The sequence below is a fragment of the Cucumis sativus genome, chromosome 3, assembly GCF_000004075.3.
Source record: "Cucumis sativus cultivar 9930 chromosome 3, Cucumber_9930_V3, whole genome shotgun sequence".
Classification (NCBI taxonomy): domain Eukaryota; kingdom Viridiplantae; phylum Streptophyta; class Magnoliopsida; order Cucurbitales; family Cucurbitaceae; genus Cucumis; species Cucumis sativus.
In genome coordinates this window covers 26377796-26397126 of record NC_026657.2, presented here as the reverse complement: position 1 = coordinate 26397126, position 19331 = coordinate 26377796, and the positions used below count along the sequence as shown (strand labels likewise).

Below are 19331 nucleotides of genomic sequence, written 5' to 3'. Positions count from 1 at the left end.
CATCTTCAGGCCTCATCATGGTGTTCTCTTTATAAAAGCTTCCCAAGATATTCTATTTAGGATATTTGTCTTAATTAGAATATTTTTATGTTTTCCTTATAATTCAATTATGTCTCGACACTATTTTAATTTTCTTTTTTACTTTTTATTCTCATTTCCCTTTGGGTTTCTTGTACTTTTGAACATTGGTCTATTTACATTCTATCAATGATTTCCTCTTAATATATAGATAAGAGAAAAAATGTAATTTTGACAATAAGATGTTTAAGAAGAAGATAAGAATTGTATTAGATGTGGAAATGACAAATATAATATGAAATTTAGATTTTTTATTTATTTGCTATAAAATCTCATTATATTTTAAACAAATTAATTAGTTGCATAAAGTTAAACTAAATTCAACAATTCTTTTAAATAAATTGCTTCATATTCATACAATCATACTAAATCTAAACTATTTTTTCTAATTGGAAATCAATAACTATATTAGGTAAATGATCTTTTTCAAATAATAATTATAATGGATTTAGGATGTTACTGTCCAATGCTAATGAGGATTTTCTCGTCCCCCTTCTTTTATTGATGCATATTAAAAGCTCCCTGAAGAAATTTTTTTAATAATTTAAAGCATTTTCCCATAGGCCTTTTATATCTGAAGTAGCTATTTTAATTAGAGCATAACGATGTATAATGCGTTCTGAAATCCAAGTATACGATTTCATGATAATAAGGAAGCTCACCACTATTTTCTATAAGCTTGGATGTATTCAACCTGCGAGAAGGCATAGAGCTCAATAGCCGTTGATAATCTGGAAGTAAAGACTGGCAGAAAACACATCCACCAATGAAAACAGATCATTCAAGATTTGAAAGCAATCAAATGAGATGTAAAATAAAAAGAAACACAAATTTATACACAAATCCCTCAAAGATTCAAAAGTAGTCGAATGAGATCCAAGGTCAAAAAGCTGGCAATCATTCTAGAATAGTAGGTGGCTAATTTGGAATTGTACTACAATAATTTAAGGGACTTTAACTGAACTTGGCAACCATTATGATGTTTTGGCCCAGTTCGTCAATGTGCATTGCAACTATGCATTCTAGTCCTTGGCCTTTAACTTGCCATTTGGCCCTTTAATAAATAATGCCACACATATTTCACCACTAGACTGAGAACCCATTCAGTTGAACTATGAAAACAGGGGAGAAATCCATGACTTATTTACAAAATGAAGTTTGGGATTTGCAAGAGAGCACCAGCTTCCATGATGTTCAACGAATTATCCTTTTTTTTTTTTTTTGGTAAAGGAAACAGAGCTTTTCATTGATATAATGAAAAAGAGAAAGAACCAATGACATCGAGACAAATCAGAACAAAAACAATCCCAAAAGCGAAACCACCAAAATGAACAAACTGGTACAAGGAGACAGAAATAAACCAGAACCAAACTCATACAATGCAGAACATAACAACAGTATAAAACAAATTCAAGACAACTTCAAGAAATTAAGCAAATTGAACTTCAAAGGAGGCAACTTTGGCTGCTGCAAACAGAGAAAATGCCAGACTTCTGAAGTCAAAAGCTCATCCTCCTGAAATAGAGCAACCAATCTCCACCCAAGTTGTCTAAATTCTCAGGTGATTGTTGAGCAAAAACCTCTTCGGTGTCATCCAACTCCTCACTACTCATGCTGAAGAGAGAACCAACTTCAGAATCTAAACTCTTTTTTAGGCATGAATGCAGAGGAGACCAAGGAAAAACTCCTTGAAAATGAACTTTCAGATTTGGGTTGAAGACTTCTTGAAGGAAGGAGGAAGTTGAGCATGCAAACAACGAGCTTCTAAAAGATTCGGGTTGGAATCAGAAAAGGAAGAATGAAGAACTGAGCAACTTTTTCTTTTCCTTCTGAAGTGCTTTAAGGCTTAAGCAGCCTTGAAAATTTGGGTAAAAGCTTGCTTTTTTTCCTAAAAAATGTTCGAGGAAAGGCTGCAACAAATGAGCATGACTTATGGATAATGAGGGATTGCTGATGGTTTGAATAAGGAAGATAAGGAGGTGAAGACGAAGAGGAAGAAAGCAAAACGTCGTTCCCCAGACCAAGAGAGAGAGACTAGTCAGTAAAGACATTCACAATATTGGGTGGTGTTGGGACTGAAGAGATCTTGGACGAGATCCAGGATAGGGGAGTCGAAAACAATAGGGCTAGTTGGGGAAAATTTCTAGTCTAGAGAAGTTCCATACCTCCTCCATCCAATGAGTCGCATATGTCACTTTATATGGCCCACATCCATTTTACACGATTTCATCCACCTTTTTCTCTCTCAAATTTAATTTACAAATTTTCTCTCTCCATTTACATGGGTGGCATGTGTCCTTATTAAAATTGTTTTTATATTATGTTTTATATACTAATTTTAATTTATTCAATTTTTCCTCTCATATCTAGTCTAACTCTTCACATTCCCTTTTATTTTTATTTTCTCTCTCCCTTATTTTTAACTCTCAACTCTTCCATATCTCTCCATAACAAATTTATTATTCATTATGAAAAAGTGCTAGAAAGGATTCGCTAAGTTGAGTTGATTAAAGATTTCCAATGTAGTCAAACTACACCTAGTTGAGCAAGTTTGGAGGCATGACCCAACAAGCATCCAAAGAGTACACCCATGCTAGATTTCAAGAATTTCTTTCTTTTTTTATTTTGTTGGAAAGGAGACTGCCTCTTTATTATTTCATGATAAAATTAAAGTACAAGAGATATATTAAGAGCACAAATAAAGAGACCTAGGGATCAAGGGATGCACCCGGACATTTCAACCAGGTTGACACCCCTTAGCGTCGTCATCATGTCCATACAAAACTAGTAGAATATAAAATTGTATGATAATAAAGAAGTACATAGGAAATTGAAAGTTAAGGTAAGTTCTCTCCTCTCTCTCCTCCCTCCACCATTCTCCTCGGTTCAGCCACGCCTCTCCGACCAGCCCCTCAACATGGAAATTGCTAGCTGCAAAGTTAATCAATCCCATTACTCTATTTGGAAAGAGAAAGAAGATTTTATTATTAAAGATGTGGAAGTTAAAAGATCTATTTCAATCTCCGAAGCTCAACTCCAATGGACTTTGCATACTATTTCGCATTCTGGCAACATAGGGATGTCATCAGCCAGAGCACCACCATCTATCTTCTTCTCTAATGCCAAAGGTGAGTCGTGGATGAGATTCAAGGCCTTGAAAGGGTTTCAAGAGAAAGAGGGACCGTTTTCATGGCTTTGAAATTGTCTACATTAGAAGAGAAGATAGACACGTCAACTTCTTCATCCTCCATAACATGCCTAACTCTCTTAATGGATCAATTGGGTTTTTGAAGTCTTTAACAACCAACCTTCCTTTGGTGATGCTTAGGGAATCCATGAGCTCGATGTCGCCAAAGTTCAAGAAATTATTTCCCTTGTTGAAATCTGTAATTTCGACAATGGTAGGCATGAAACCACATAAATTTTGTTTGACGCGAATTCGAGCTTCACTGCAGTTCGTGAGGTTGAGTGTTTTTGTGGCTATGTCTTCCAACCCCCCAAAATAATCTCTTATTACTTCAAAAGTTTTTCTGCATCAGTAATCTCTTATTACTAGAGGTCTGCTATGCTTGAATTTATCCCACTTTTCGAACTTGAGGTGGAAGGACCCCGTCGGCAGCCATCTTCCTGCTTCAACGGTGAAATCCTCAATTGCACTTTAATTACTAATAAGGGCATTTTCATCAAACAGAAAATTCATAATGATCCTTGTTCCAAAATATGTTTCCAGTGTTTTCTGTATCTCCCTCCAATCATAAGATTCCATGATCTAGTTCAATTGTACCTTTGAAACTGACATCCTTCTTTGAGCCTCCACATCTTCTACTTGGAACTTATCATCTTCAAACCAGATACAGTAGTGTGCTTGGAGGACTCGACAGCTTACTACTTCCATTGCTTTTAAGCCTCTGACTGAAGAGCCGCTAGAGAAACGGACGGAAAGACAAAACTAGTGGCACCGATCTTATCTGCCAGAGACTAATGTAGAGGAGAGAGGCAGGGAGGGATGGGAGAGGGCGGAGGAGAGAGAAGAAAAGAGAGGACTTACTTCTTTTATGTATTACAAAAAGCAGTTAATTAATAGTTCCTCAATTTTCAAGAATTTCAATACGAGTTATCTGAATCATTATCAGTAGGTATTGAAATCATTAGTAACGATGAGAATCATTACACTTATAAGTTAGTGAAAGATGGGGATAAGAAAGAGTACTTGGTGAATTTCATGTATTCTGATCAGACTGTCAACTGTACGTGTAAGAAATTTAACTCTGTGGGTATCTTATGTTTGCACACTTTAAGAGTTCTAAATTTTCATAATATTTTTTCCATTCCTTCTTGATATATCTTAAGGAGATAGACAAAATATGTAAAAGATGAATTGGGAGTAGCAGTAATGATGGTGAAGTAGTTAATAGAACAACCAAAAGAAACTTTAAGATGAGTCAAGTTAAGCAGAAAGCCATTTGTTTTGCTAATAAAGGTGTGTTGACAAATGAAACAACTAAAATAGCTAAAGATACTTGCCCAACTAGGTGTAGTTTGACTTAATTTGAAATCTTTAATCAACACGGGTCGACCAATCCTTTCAAGCACTTTTTTATAACAAATAGAGAGGTATGGAAGAGTTGAGAATAAAAAAATAAGGGAGTGAGAAAATAAAAATAAAAGGGAATGTAAAGAATTAGGACTAGATATGAGAGAGAAAAATGAATAAATTAAAATTAGTATATATGATAATATAAAAACAATTTTAATGACACATTTCATCCATGTAAATGGAGAGAGAAAATTTGTAAATTAAATATGAGAGAGGGAGAGAGAGAAAACTTGATGAAATCGTGTAAAATGGATGTGAGCCATAATAAGTGACACATGTCACTCATTGGATGAAGGAGGAATAGAACTCTTCTATACTACGATAGAACTAGAAATTTTCTGGGCTAGTTGTGCCATTGATTGTAAAGGATTGTTGGACTTCCCTTGATGGGCTGACAGCTGCCAACTTTTGAGAAGAACTCTTCACGCCCAAACCAAGAGCAACCCTTGAACTGCAACATAACTTGCTTTAAAGAAAGTAAATCAATTGGATTGGAAAAATTTTTGATAAACAGAGCACCCTATAACTTTGGTCGGAGGATCCAAAGAGACTAAATCTCCAAAATTCAGGAAAATGTTGCCTCGATGTTCATCTGAAATTTCTATGGTGGCAGGCATAAATCCACATAAATTTCTTTTAACTTGGATTTTTTCAGCTACAATAAGAAGATTCAATGTTTCAGTAGCAATAGATTCTAAACCACCAAAGTACGACCCAATTGCTTCAAATGTTTGCAGGCTCCAATAGTCTAAAAGTAAATTTTTTATTGAAATCCACCCACCATACCCTTTCACCACATTTGGACGACCTTGCCACTTGCTTATTCCATTTTTCAAATTTCAAAATGAAACCAATCCCATTATTGTCATTTCCTAGGATAAAGAATCTAACTCTTTCAAATCACCTTGATCTTGGAATAAAGCACTTTCCACGAACATGTGATTGATGATAACTTCTGTATCAAAGTATAATTTGAGAGTGTTAGTGATTTCAGGCCATTCATCAAACTCAAACGACCTTGTTACAATCCAAAGATTGTTAAAATCAGTCTTGAAGACTTCAGAGTTCTTCTGAATCCAATAGTTCAACTTGCTCTTTTTTGTGAGTGCCAAAACAGAGGTGCTACGCTGCTAGAAGAAGTTACCCTTTTCCTCTGTTTTTTCTGAAAAAATAAAAAGTTGTTAACTCCTTCAGTCCTTTGACACCTTCAGCAAGGTTCAAAAGCCTAACGTTTTTAGAACCCCAATTAAGGTCAGATTAGCCTCCCTATTCGAAGCTAGGAAATCTTCTGAGAGGTCCTTCAATTGAGTCCAAAGAATTTCTGAGCATTTCACCAAAGGAATGTCATCCTTGAGGAGAGTCTGCCGATGGAATGTGAAAAAAGTATCTACCTCCCGAGGATGGCCAAACTACACATTTCATAATCCATCCCAACGAGTAGAGCAACTTGGATAGTTTCATTACTCCACAACCAACCTTTCATTCTTTAATGAAAAAACTCGAGATAGGCCTTTTGATTAGGTCTGAAATGCTCTCCACAAACCGAATAAGTTGCGATTTTGAAAGGACTAGTTTTTTTAAAGGACAATCTCATTTATTGATAGACAATAAGACAAAAGCGCAAAACATCTTTCACAAAAAAACTGCCAGATTCTACCCATAAGCAGAAATAGGAATTGTTCACTTTGCAGTTTTTGACTTCCATAATCTAAAAGAACTGAAGGTTATGATACAAATGAAGGCAGGCTGAAGGGAGAAAGGAAGAAGAAACGGAGGCGGCAGCTACTGGACAGAGGAGGAAAGGAGAGGAGAGAGCATACTTACCTTCTGAAATGCTAGGAATGTCAACAGGGTATTATTGGGATTTAGGATATTAAGGGTTTGTTCCTTTTACATTTGTTTATGTTCAACGAAATTCGTCAATTGGAAGAATATGTTGTAATCACCTTTAGGTGCATGGGTTCCCCTATTTCATTGATCAATGAAATGTTTCTTATCAAAAGAACATGAAGAACCAAAGCTTTTCAGCTTTCCCCTTCAGCATGTAGCCTGTACTTAGAGCGACAAAGAAAACATTGAGCATTTATTTATTCAGTGCCCTTTTGCTTCAAGTGGTTGAATTTTTTCTTTTGAAGATTTTTCATTCGTCTTTGTGTTTGCCAAATTCTGTGATTTAGTGGATTTTAAAAACTTCAAATGGATGAAACATAGAATAAAGGAAATGGACATACTTTAATGACAAGAACTCACATTGTGATAATTTTATGGGTTTCTTATATTTTTATGCTTTGTATGGGTGTAAATGTATACACCCTTTTACCAATTACCATCTTTCCTCTCTTCTTTTAAATTGAAGATTTTCTTGTAATGCACTTTTTGGTGTTGGGAGTCTATAAACTCTCTCTTTCAATACCTTCATCAATAAAATTCAGTTTCTCTTTTGGAAAAAAAAAAATCAATATCATAGGTGTAAGAAGCAAACTTTAAACTCTCCAGATCCATCACAACTATATGTTCATTAAAATAAGATACTTCTTCCTTAATGTTCCCTCCTAAACATTTTTTCCACCTTAAAGGGCAAGAATCGCAGTGAACAGACAGAAGAATTGAATAGGAGAAAACATAAGAAAATGTGTTTAAATCTAAAGTATACCATGCAGTTGATTGTGGGAAGTAAAAATCATTGAGAAAAAGAATACGAGAAAAATCAACATCCCATGAGAATTTTTCAAGTAAGAACAGAAACCTTGGGAATGGAAGCAGTATTTCGCAGCTCCTCAGTTTTGCCCAACTTCAAACCAGAAAATAGTTCATAGATGAGACAACCTATCAACCACAATGAAGAAATATTGTTGTAAGTTTTCTTGATTTCTAACTAGAGACAACTTTTCATCGATGAAACAAAACTAATGCTCAATAGCAACAAAACTCCACAAGAAAGAGAAACAAAAAAAACAAGAGACGCATGCCGAATTGCTCGCTTTATCAGCCCCCTTGCTCCTTCATGTATTCATACTTCAGCAGGAAGTCAGAAAGATGAAAAGTTGCAAAAAAATCATCACCACCTGCAACAAGATCGATCTGGGGTCCCAAAATTTATGCTACAACAGGGTAAGCTGCTTTGCAAGGGACATTTAGTAATGTCAAACTTCTTATTTAATATCATCTCGTTTACACACCTTCCACGATTCTGTTTTTAGAAGAAGTTCAGCATTCCTTACAACAAGAGGATGATGTCTAACGTCAAGATTTACAATGAAAGTTGATTGATATGTCAACCGAAGACAAAATCCTAATACTTAGCTGGGCTACTACAAGTTTACAACCACTTCCACTTCCCATCTCCGAATGTATTTGGGAAGAAATCATAATGGATTTTGTTGGGGGCCTACCTATACCATTCAGGGCTTTCATCAGATAATGGTGGTAGTTGGTAGGTTGAGCTAGTATGAACATTTCATACCTCTATTCTGCTAAGCAAATAATCGAGATATTTATCAAGGAGATGGTATGATTTCAAGGGTTACCAAGTCCATTGTTTCATGCCAAGATAAAATATTTGTGAGTAATTTTTGGATAGAGCTTTTCACTCTCTAAGATACAATACTTTAACGCAGCACAACTTTTCACCACAAACGGATGGGCAACAGAGCAAAGGGGAAGGTGAGGACAATACTGTGGAAAACATCTAATAACACATTTCATATTTCAGTAAACATATCCATTTAAGGTGGTCTACAACCAATATCCACCTCCCTTAAATTCGTAGAGAGAAAAATACCACTAACAACACCTTGGAATAGTAGTTGATATGCATAGACAAGGCCTCGGTAACATTGAAGAAGCATCTGGGAATGGCTCAAGGTAGAATGAAAAACATTTGTTGATCAAACTAAAAGAGAGTTGGCCTTTTGCAGTCGGCGATGAAGTTTTTCTGAAGCTGAGACCTTATAGCCAAAAAGAGGTGTGAAAATCTATCTCCAAAGTATCGTGGTCCTTAAGGGAGAGAAAAAAAAAAAAAAAAGGTGATAAAAGAGAATTAGGGAAGTGGTATATAGGTTGGAATTACCTCCTAAGGCCTCAATTCGTAAAGTTTTTCACATCTTGAAGTCGAAGAAGATCATTGGGTTGCATTTGTAGTGCACCTGACCTTTATGAAAACTTTGATCTAAGGGTTACCCCGTGTTGCATGTCATTGGATTGCCAATTAGTAAGGAAGAACGGCTAGTTCAGTGGACCAAACGACCTGAGAGAAGACCACCTGGGAGTCCACTGACATCATGTACAGTTTCCTACTTTCCATCTTGAGAACAAAGTATGTTCCAAAATTGAGAATATTGTGAGATCTCTAATTATACAGACATGTGAGAGAAGGGTAAAAGAGAAAAATTGCATGAGATAAACAGTTAATGGCACAACAAATGTTATGTATTTGAGTGGGGACCAACTGAAGGGTTTTGGCGTACTGTTGGAGGTGTGGATATTTTGGAGAAAGTTGAGGCTGAGGAGAGGATTTTTGGCTCCCTCAAATGTGTAGGTATTCTTGCATTTTCTTTTTCCTTTATTTATTTTTTTTAAAACAAAAATAAAGTTTTTCATTGATGAAATGAAAAGGGCTAATACTAAAAATACAATGAAACATAATAAGCAAGAAAAAGCAAATACAAGAATAAAACGAACAGGATAAGTAATTCCTTCAATGAATAAAAACAATAAAAATTAGCAACCCAACCAGTAGGAGTAATTCAAACTTACCCAAGCCCCAAGAATCAATGGCCCATGCAGGAGACTTTCTAATAGCAGCCCAATCAGACTTCACCAATTCCATCGGTTTATATTGTGATCCAATGAGCCAGGCATATTGCTGAAGAAAATACTCAAATTACCAACACAGAAATCCAAAATTGTAATGCAACAATAGCACTCAAAAGAAAGGAAAGGATGACTATTTTTATCTGCTGCAAATGCCACAATGAAAGATTTACTAGGTTAAAATGGTCGGGACTAGTGAGTCTAGAGTTAAATTCACCACTCTAGTTGGTCTAGAAAGAAAGCCTTTTGATATTTGGTCTTTGTTTCGCTTCGAAGTACTCTAGGTTGAATTTTTTGAAAACTGTTTTTACATCACCAGTTCGGGAATATCTTACCCTCTTAACTAATCATTGTAATTATTGTACATTCTGTACAAAGAAGCGTTTTTGGTTACCAATAAGAAAGAAAATCTAAATAAACCACTTGTGCAATCAAAGTAAATAAAAACCAAAATCAGAACAAAGGTTCCGCAACTAGAGATCAACAGTGCAATGCAACACACCTTGCTTGAAATATTCATGCCACATCTAATTTGATGGATAAACCATTCATTATAGATTGACCGGGGTAGTGTCAATTAAACAGAAACACCTTTTTGAGAACCAAACCACATAAAATATCATCTACTATAGCCCTTGACATCCCACAATTAACTTTCAACTTTTGCTTCTTAAATCCAGCTCATAAACATAACATCAGGAACATAATAGAGAAGATAAGGAAATTTCAACGCACAAAACTCAAGACTTCAAGAGATACTATTATTTACCAGCATTTGCCCACTTGTAGCTTCATTGCTCCCATCAAACTCAGATAGCACGTCAAAAGCATGGAGCTTCCAATCCAAGGTTGGAGTGACAACAACACTGGCCAAGCAAACATTACCATGAACCTGTTGTAGATATAGCTAGTTAAACAGCTAAAACTTGAAAGGGAACAAGGGACACTGCAGCAGAGCAAATTCAAACGCAAGGAAGTGATGGTCGACCACCTAATTAGAATCCCGGTGCAAAATATCAAAATACTTACAAGCTTACAGTCATTGTTTAAGAAGCTCACAGCTTTGGCAACCTGGTGCAGACCCCAAGCATAATACTCATCCCTGCCAGAAATGGAAACACTCTGAATGAAGAATGGATTTGTCATGAATGTTTTTACTTAAAATTTTCTTTAAAAGAAACAAGCTTTCGTTGATTGAATAAAAAATTACAATGAGAGAGACCAGAAAAATATCAATCCAGAATCTAAAAAATACAAGACAACCAAAAACCCAACTAAAGACTACAAGAAAATAATACAACCCAAAAGTTCAAACTAAAAATAAGGCTAACCAAAGAACTGGGGAACTCGATCCCTATTTTCTTTACAAGGGTTCTCTTCAAGGCATAGCTGAACTAATCCATGTGTCCAATACAGATTCCCTCCCACTAGAATAAAATATTTTGTACTATGGTAAGTTACAAAGCCTTCTTATATAGGAGAAAGGCTCATTACATAAAAAAAATGTAAGTGAAAATAAAATAAAATAAAATCATATATAATTTTAATCGCAGACCATTTTAGAAGCTCGAAACAAAATCCATTGCCTCTAATGATATCATTTTACATAAAACAATATACATCTGAATGATGAATACAAAACAGTACACAAAAGAAGATGTTACCAACAGAAAGAATAATGCAAAAACCAAAATTGGAGAAGAGCTTCTGTTTGGATTTTGCTTATACCTTTGGGTACCTTCTAGACCCAACTCCTTGATCTTTTCAGATAATGGCATAACAGGCTCTGTAACAATATAAATAGTAACCTTGGAAGCAGAACCATCAATAGTTTCAGCCTCAGTACTATGAAGAAAGGATAAAATATTTGGATGCCTAACCTGAACAAAGACGCAGATATAGATTAATAATGTCAATGCAGTATCAATGTGTCAGACAGATATTCTAGAAAAATCACATAGTAAAGTTATGGAAGAACCCAAAGAAATTATCAATTCTCGGTATAAATGAGGGAAAATTAAATAAAATTTGGAGCATAATGAGGTAAATGAGCAGACAAAGGGGAGTATATTAATGTTCTTTTAAAAAAGTTTACTTTTAGTCTTTAGCACAAAAGACAAAAATAGATCCCCTACGAAGTCTACTTTTCTTAACTTAACTAAGAGATCCCCCTCCATTGCTGTTCCTTTGATTCATCATATTTGGAAGAATAAAATTCCGAAGAAGGTGAAGTTTTTCTTATGGTCGCTTGCTTACAGAAGCCTTAACACCCATGAGAAGCTACAAAAAAAAGTTCGTAACATATTGCTTAGCCCCTCGATGTGTTGTCTTTGCTCTAAAGATGAGGAAACCTTGGATCATCTATTTCTACATTGTCTCTTTACAAAAAAAGCTTGGAACACTCTGTTTGGTATTTTTGACTTGGAGTTTTGTCTTCCTAGCAAGATTGATAGCTGGATGATTGAAAGTCTCAACATTAGAGGTTATAGCCCAAAAGGAAACATCTTATGGAAATGTGTGACTCGCTCCCTTTTGTGGTGCATTTGGAAAGAAAGGAATAGCATAATTTTTTAAGATAGATATAATTCTTTTGATTCTTTTTGGACTGTGGTTCAACACACAGCTTCTTGGTGGAGTACAAATTACACCAAACACTTTTGTAATTATAGCCTTTCTATGATTTTCAACAATTGGAAGGCTATCATTTCTTAGTTCCCTAGCTTCTTCTGGGGAGGGCCCTCTTGTCCCTCACCCTTAGGCTGTTCTGTTTTGTTATATGAATATACTTGTCTCTTATCAAAAAAAAAACAAAAGACAAAAATAGCCTGCCATTTCAGGTATAGAATACATAATTAGTTCAAAAAATGCATTAAAATCCACAAAACTAGAGTTGAAAGGCATACCAGCAATCAAAATTATGAAAACACACAAATATTCTCATTTATGTTTATTGGGCTCCTTTTGAGAAAGAGGTTTTTTTTTCTTTAATTCCCCTTGTATTCATTCATTTGATTTCAATGAAAGTGTGGCTTTTCATAAAAATAAAAAAACCAAAAATAATGATCTCATCTGAATGCATCTGATTCATAACAATAGGCCTTGGCAGCTTACAGTTCGCAGCCGTTTCACACCATTGCGACCTGCAGCCAAGTGTCCATCCTGAGCATTACTTCCTGAAAGAGAAAATATAGAGACTGGAGACCCATCATCCTGAAAATGAAACCATTCTTACATCAACTTCACCAAAAAAATTAAAATTTCTTAACAAGAGGGTGAATGCCATAACCTGAGCATGGTTCAGCTAGCAATTTCAGTAGATCATAGAGATGACGTAGAATATACATAAAACAGAAAAGGTGGACATAGGAGCCCAAAATTTTCTGAAATCTACACTTCAATGACAGAAATCCTATATCCTTTTTAAACGGAAACAAGCCTCTTTATTCATGATAATGAGACTAAAGCTAAAAGAACAAGAGTATTATACTAAGAGCAAAAGAACTAAGGGAAAATACAAACTAAGACATAAACAAACACTAAACTCAGACAACATAAATATGATGGAAACCTAAAAATGAACCCGAACAGAAAATAAACAAGCTAATCAAAGCCACTCAAAGACAATACTTCAGTAGAAAGCTAAATACAAAGCAATACTTAAACTCTCTCTCAAAATTAGCCCACTCGAATCTAAAATCTTGCACACCCATATCTTCAAGATGAAAGGAGACAGAAATCCTATATGCAATAATCATATTTAGCTGCAAACTGCTCAACAAAGAAAACATCCAAACTACAACACAAACAAGAGTTTTCAATTAAAGAAAAGATTTTTCTAAATATTTGGATATTGCAACTGCAAGATTGATTAAAGTAAAGTGTGATGAAGATGTGTTTGAGGTATCTGATTTTGTTGAAGAGGGTGTTCCCGTACAAAACAAGGAAACCTGTTTTGTTTTAGCTCTCCTAATGAAGCAGATCAGCTTCCCCCCCTAGGGAGTCCTAATTGTCGTTTGGAAATCCCAATTAGCATTCCACAACATGTTGACTTAAAAGGGCAGAAAGAGGTTGCGAACATTGAAAGATCTTCATTTCCTTATTACCCTCTTCCTTTTTTTGAAAAGGAGACAAGTTTTTTAAATTATTATTAATAAAATAGCCTTAAGCTCAAAGTACAAGAGTATTATAGTAAGAGCAAGAGAAAAGAGAAAAGAGAAAATTCAGTCTACATCTACAACAAAAGCTACAAAACAATTTCCAAATAGAAGAGATCAAGCTAAACAAAATCATATCCGAAGAAATCTAATTACAAAGCATAATGCAAAATCCTCTCATAAAGAACTAAATTTAAACTAAAAACTTTCAAGAAGATGCAACCGACTGCCTTGAAACTGCCTAACCAAATTAATCCATAATTCAGAGGAAGCTTGAAGAAGTCTTCACTATTCAGCAGCGGCGTGAAGGATTTACTTGCCACCCATATGAAGGGAAATCCAAGAATGACTAAAGTTGGTCTTACATTGAGGAAAATACATTAAACTGCTGAAGAATCAAATTAGAATAATTCCACAATCAACAACTAATGATTTTAAATGATCTGGTATTTTGCAAGATCGGGGACAAGAACAAGTAGCAACCAGCAACTTTGCGGATCCTGGCTCTTCCTCGCAATGAAATAGGGCATTAAAATCGGTTTCTAGAGGCTCAAAATGTTTCTGACTTTCAAGTTCGGTTGACCTATCCAAATGCTCCAATTCCTCACTACTAACGCTGAAAGGAGAGTCAAAAAGGCTCACTTTTCTTGTTGGATTGATTGAGAGGGGTTTTGCTTGGAGAGCCCTACAGAAATTTTACCTTGGAATTAGGCAAAGAGAACTCAGAGTAATTAAATTGGGTAGAGTTAGGATGATGAGAAAAAGACTTAGAAGAATGGGCTGGAGTTTGAATTTGGGTGCAACTGACTTCCAATAAATCAGATTAGCCTCTACATACAAACAGCTTGGAGCTGCTGGAAAAAGCTGAAGAATGAGAATGGGCAGTATTTTTCTCAAGCAAAACAGGTACTTTATCATCTAAAATCTGGGCTTTTAAGTACTGTTTTGCCAAAAATTTCTTTGATTTCTTTTTCTGGATAAAATACTTTGAAAATGGCTTGAGGTAATGTGGGATGATTTTGGAAAAGTTCTTTCTTTTCAAATTTCCTCGGGAGCCTTTTGATGAGGAAAAGAGGGAAGAAGAAGAGATTGGAGCTGAAGATGAAAGGTTAAAAAGAGGGAAGAAGAGGAGATTGGAGCTGAAGATGAAAGGTTGAAAAGAGGGGCAGCAGCTGTTGGTTTCTTTTGGAAAATAGCAGCTGAAATAATTCCAGCTTTTAGCTTTTTGTTCATAGGATTGGAGGAAAGAGGATCAACAAACAGAGGGCTGTTGAGAAATTGAAATAATTCCTTATTACCCTCTTTCTTACCACCAGAAAATTTGAGAAAATAAATTAATAATAATAAAAGCAATCATATGCTAAGAAATATTTAGAGTTCAATTTAGATACTCTGGAGGAGTCTTGTACATGTCTCCTACTAACAGATTCAATCTGTTGGACAATCCACATCCTTTCCCTCCTCGTTCAAGATTCAACCAATCAAACATTAAAATCCCAAGATCAAATAGTTCTCTTTTTCTTTTTTTGACATCCGTGAGTATCCAAGTCAACTTACGCGCACATTGACTAATCTCAAATATTTCTTTTGTTAAAGAAGTTAATAACCATCCACCTCTTAAAGTTGATCTTTCTGGTTACAATTCCAATGGAGATACAAATATTGTGAGGATATTATGGACTCTCTAGCACAAGATGGTTTTGTTGAGGAGAATTCAGAGGCTTAATTTGCAAATGTTTTGATACCTTGTTTCAGAATGGTGAAAATGTTAGAGCAGAATTTTCACCTGCAATTCCTGCCAATTTCTCTGCTTTGATTGAAAAAAGTGATTTGTAGACGAAATCAATTCCACCGGCAGACTTAGTATAGGCCCGAGCGTCCCCCCCCCCCCACAACTTTATGCTTTTCATATAATATATATGTATATAATTGAAATAATAACAAAAACAGTAGTTAGCCCAGTGGAACCCCCTCTAAACCCAAGTTCAAGTACAATTTTTTTCCAAATTATTTTCACAAAACTACGAAGCCCCCTCATCAACAAAATTTCTAGATCCGCCACTGGTAGCATCTCCTTTATAATTTCATGAGTCTAAAAAAGTGTTAGGTCTCCAATCATTCACACATGTAAAAGGAGGAAATCGGGGAAGGGCGTGATGGGAATTACACAGAAGACAAGAGGTGGGGATTGGGGAGGAGTCTGGAGGGAACCACTCGTGAGGAGTATATAGGGAATGTTTTTGGGGATTACTAAAGTATGTCATATTTTGGGAAAAGTTGCTGAGGATTTTTGGGAGAAGATACCGGACTTCTCGAAGGAGCTGGGAAGCTAGTCTTTACTCTTGTTTTCTTATTGCCATTTCCTTTCCTGTTAATTTGCATTTAGTATTGTTCTTTTGACTCTTGTGAACGTTTATGGTTTTACATATCAATATAAACGTAGCAGTCGTTGTTTCTCCAAAAAGAAAAAAACATTCCCCATATACACGTTGCCCTACCAAGAAAAAGGATAACATATGACCAAATAAAATACAACATTTAAGTCCTAAAGCTACTATTTGGGAGCCTCCATGTTGTCACAAAGACTTGAGAACCTCCATACGAACTCATTACCTAAAGAACAAATTCTATTCAAGAAAGGTCATGCACATTACTCTCTTCCTTCTCAGAAATGCTTTAATGTTTGGATCTGTTAGGAGATATTTACCATCAACAGTAGGTTACTATTACACAAAGACCGCTTTATTTATAATTTTCTTATATAGGAAGACATATAGGACACTTAATAATTGATTAACGTGTTTCAGACCCCAAACAAGAAGAAAAAAAATAAGAAGAAGAGATTTGATGCATTAGATAATGCAGCTCACATACACCCATATTTAATAGAAGAGTATTCAACATTTAGATGTACATTTCATTTTCTTTCACGTGTATGAATCACATACTAGCATGGTTTCATCTCAACGTAGAAAGACTTTGAGAGTTCATTTCCTCACCTCGTAAGGAACAAAGCTAGAATAAGTTGAGCAATAACAGACAAAACACAACTCAAAGTTGTCAAATGTAAAGCAGTTCAATTTAACCCCTAAAACAGACTGCTACACACCACCGACCAAAACAGTAAGAAACCAAATGGGAAAAGGATGGACAATATCCCAGCTACAGAATCAAGTCTCGTCAATTCAATTCAAAATCCAGTACAAATCATGAACAAACCACAATTCAGCAATGCCAAAGTTAGATCATGTTCATGACTGAGAGACTATTTATCGTGTTAAAACATACCTTGGAGGTACCCCGAAAGTGAGTCCATGACCCCCAGGCAGATGGGTATGGATCGCCGATGTTGTAGGGCAGATCTTTGAGCCCAGTCCCAGATCCACCCACCACTCCCTTTAAGAACTTAAACATCTTCGATTATTTATTCTTCCTCCTCCTCCTTCAACAAATAGAAAGAAGAGGGAGCCCTGCCTGATTAGGATGCTGCAGTCCGCTATGTGGGTAAGTTTCAATAGCTATTATGGGTCGAAATGCATTCACTGGTCCAACAGCGACAATCAATGTTCATTCAAACCAAACACAAATTTCATTAAACCCTGATTGAAATGTCGAATTCCCTTTCTCCTCCTGCGACAGAATCAATAACCATAAATTCAGCATAAACTAAAGGAAGAGAAAAAAAAGGATAGAAATGATGATTTAAATCAATTAACCAAAAGCGATTGCCACCACTTTTGTTTGTCTCTGTCCCTGTGTTGAATTTTCACGAAGACTTTCGGAAGAGTTTGTTCCTCGGAGCCTCGAAACTGCTGAAAGAATTGGAAAGGCAGAGGATGGTGATAAAAAGGAAGAAGAAGAACTTGAAAGGAGCGAATCAATCTGACGTCCGTCGTCGGATCCGGTATGGAAGATGGGAAAATGGAGGAGCGGAAGTGAGAGACTTGTCGAACCGGGACCGTTAAACAGAATTTTTCTCTCTTTTCGTATTTTCTTTTTATCTCAAAATGTTTTTTCTTGTTTTGAATACGTGCATTTTGGTTCTAAAATTTTTTAATTACTCATTGAGTATTTGATATAGATTTATGGGATAAACAAGTTTCTAATTAACTATTTTTCTACTATTTCACATTTATTATTTTTTTAATTCTTACTATTATGTTTATTATTTTTCATTTAAATTAAAATAATATCCACGCCAAACACGTAATATTATAACTCAAACTAAAAAATTATTACACTCAAAATATAAAATATAATACTATAATAACACATTATTTTTCTCAAAAATCTTTCTCATTTACATACTCTCAAAATAAACATATTGTTCAAGTACGATTTCTAATTTTGGACGTGACTCGTTGACAAAACATAATGTGTTTTAAAATTTAGATACAAATTTTTAATTAAAAAATAAAAAGAAAGAAAATGAAACAATTTCTCAACTCTAAGGGGTGTTTGGGGGAAGGAAAGGAAAATGGAGGTAAACGAATAAGGAAATGATTATTTATAATCATTGTTTCGAAAAATGATTACGATGGATTATCTATAATGTTTGTTTGAGAAATGATTATTATAAAAAAGTTGTGTTTTTTTCATTTGTGTAAAAAAAATGTAGGATTTTTTTAAAAAATAATGTGTTTTGTGAAAATATTTTGAAAAATAGGGTTGTTGGGAAAGAAATTATAAGAATAAGGTTGTTTCCCAAACTATTTTAAAAAATAGGTGTTTTTTTGAAATTGAAGGAAGTCGTGAAATTGTCGTGTAGGGTCTTCTTTCAAATAAATCTTCAGGTCGTTCAATTTCATTTGGAAGTCGTGTACGGTCTTCCTTCAATTTCAAAAAAACACCTATTTTTTAAAATAGTTTGGGAAACAACCTTATTCTTATAATTTATTTCCCAACAACCCTATTTTTCAAAATATTTTCACAAAACACGTTATTTTAAAAAAAAATCCATTTTTTTGTTGGTTTTGTATTTTTTTTACTTATAGCGTACATCCAATACACTTTCGTTAAGTTTTTTTTTACATTAATTCCAATACACAAAACAAATTGTATTAAAAAAAAAATTGTGTAAAATATTTTGAAATTTGTACTGTAAATCCAATTTACAAATAAATTATATTATTTGTTTTTTCTTTTGTCTTTGATTTATAGTTCAATTTGATATATAAATCCAATACATTAAAAAATATGTTTTTTCTTCTTTATTTTTTGTTGCATTTTGAAATGTTTGGGAGAAGAAAGAAATGATAAGGGTTATATGAAAAGGATTATGACAACAAAAAATTAATTATTTTTGTCTAATTTGTACTATTGTATTTTTTAAAAAATAATTGTATAGTAAATCCAATGCACAAATATTCTTAGTTTTAATTTACCGAAATTTATAATTTTTATTTGAAGGCATTTTCCATTAGTTTTCGTAAATACGATGTTAATCTTGAACATTTTGTACGCAAGCTTCTAGTGCCAATAAATTAATTGATTTGTTACATGCGAAATAAATTTATCTACTTTTTTAACATCAATATTGTAAGTGCAATATTTGGAAATTGCATATCCTTAACCATCAATTTTAAAAAATGAGGATTAACACAGTAACATTGAAACGAAATGAAATATGAAAAAAAATATATATTTGAAATGTAATCAAATGGTGATGTCAATTACATCGAACATCATGA

The 19331-nt window shown here is 34.6% G+C and overlaps 1 protein-coding gene across 4 annotated transcripts in view; it reads right to left on the bottom strand.

Moving 5' to 3' along the window:
- LOC101221859 (probable inactive serine/threonine-protein kinase scy1) overlaps positions 1-17638 on the bottom strand; it is a 36457-nt gene extending 18819 nt beyond the window's left edge. The window contains exons 1-9 of one of the 4 annotated variants that reach the window (XM_011653400.2): positions 17358-17638; positions 16930-17271; positions 12599-12697; positions 11216-11367; positions 10517-10589; positions 10257-10379; positions 9431-9539; positions 7422-7501; positions 741-822 (exon numbers count right to left, since the gene is read on the bottom strand). In XM_011653400.2, the coding sequence (XP_011651702.1) occupies positions 741-822; positions 7422-7501; positions 9431-9539; positions 10257-10379; positions 10517-10589; positions 11216-11367; positions 12599-12697; positions 16930-17055 (844 nt within the window). In that variant the 5' untranslated portion in view covers positions 17056-17271; positions 17358-17638. The remainder of the gene's footprint in view (positions 1-740; positions 823-7421; positions 7502-9430; positions 9540-10256; positions 10380-10516; positions 10590-11215; positions 11368-12598; positions 12698-16929; positions 17272-17357) is intronic. The other 3 variants (XM_011653401.2, XM_004144372.3, XM_011653402.2) reach the window with 3 other exon arrangements.
- Between the last annotated feature and the right edge of the window lie 1693 nt (positions 17639-19331).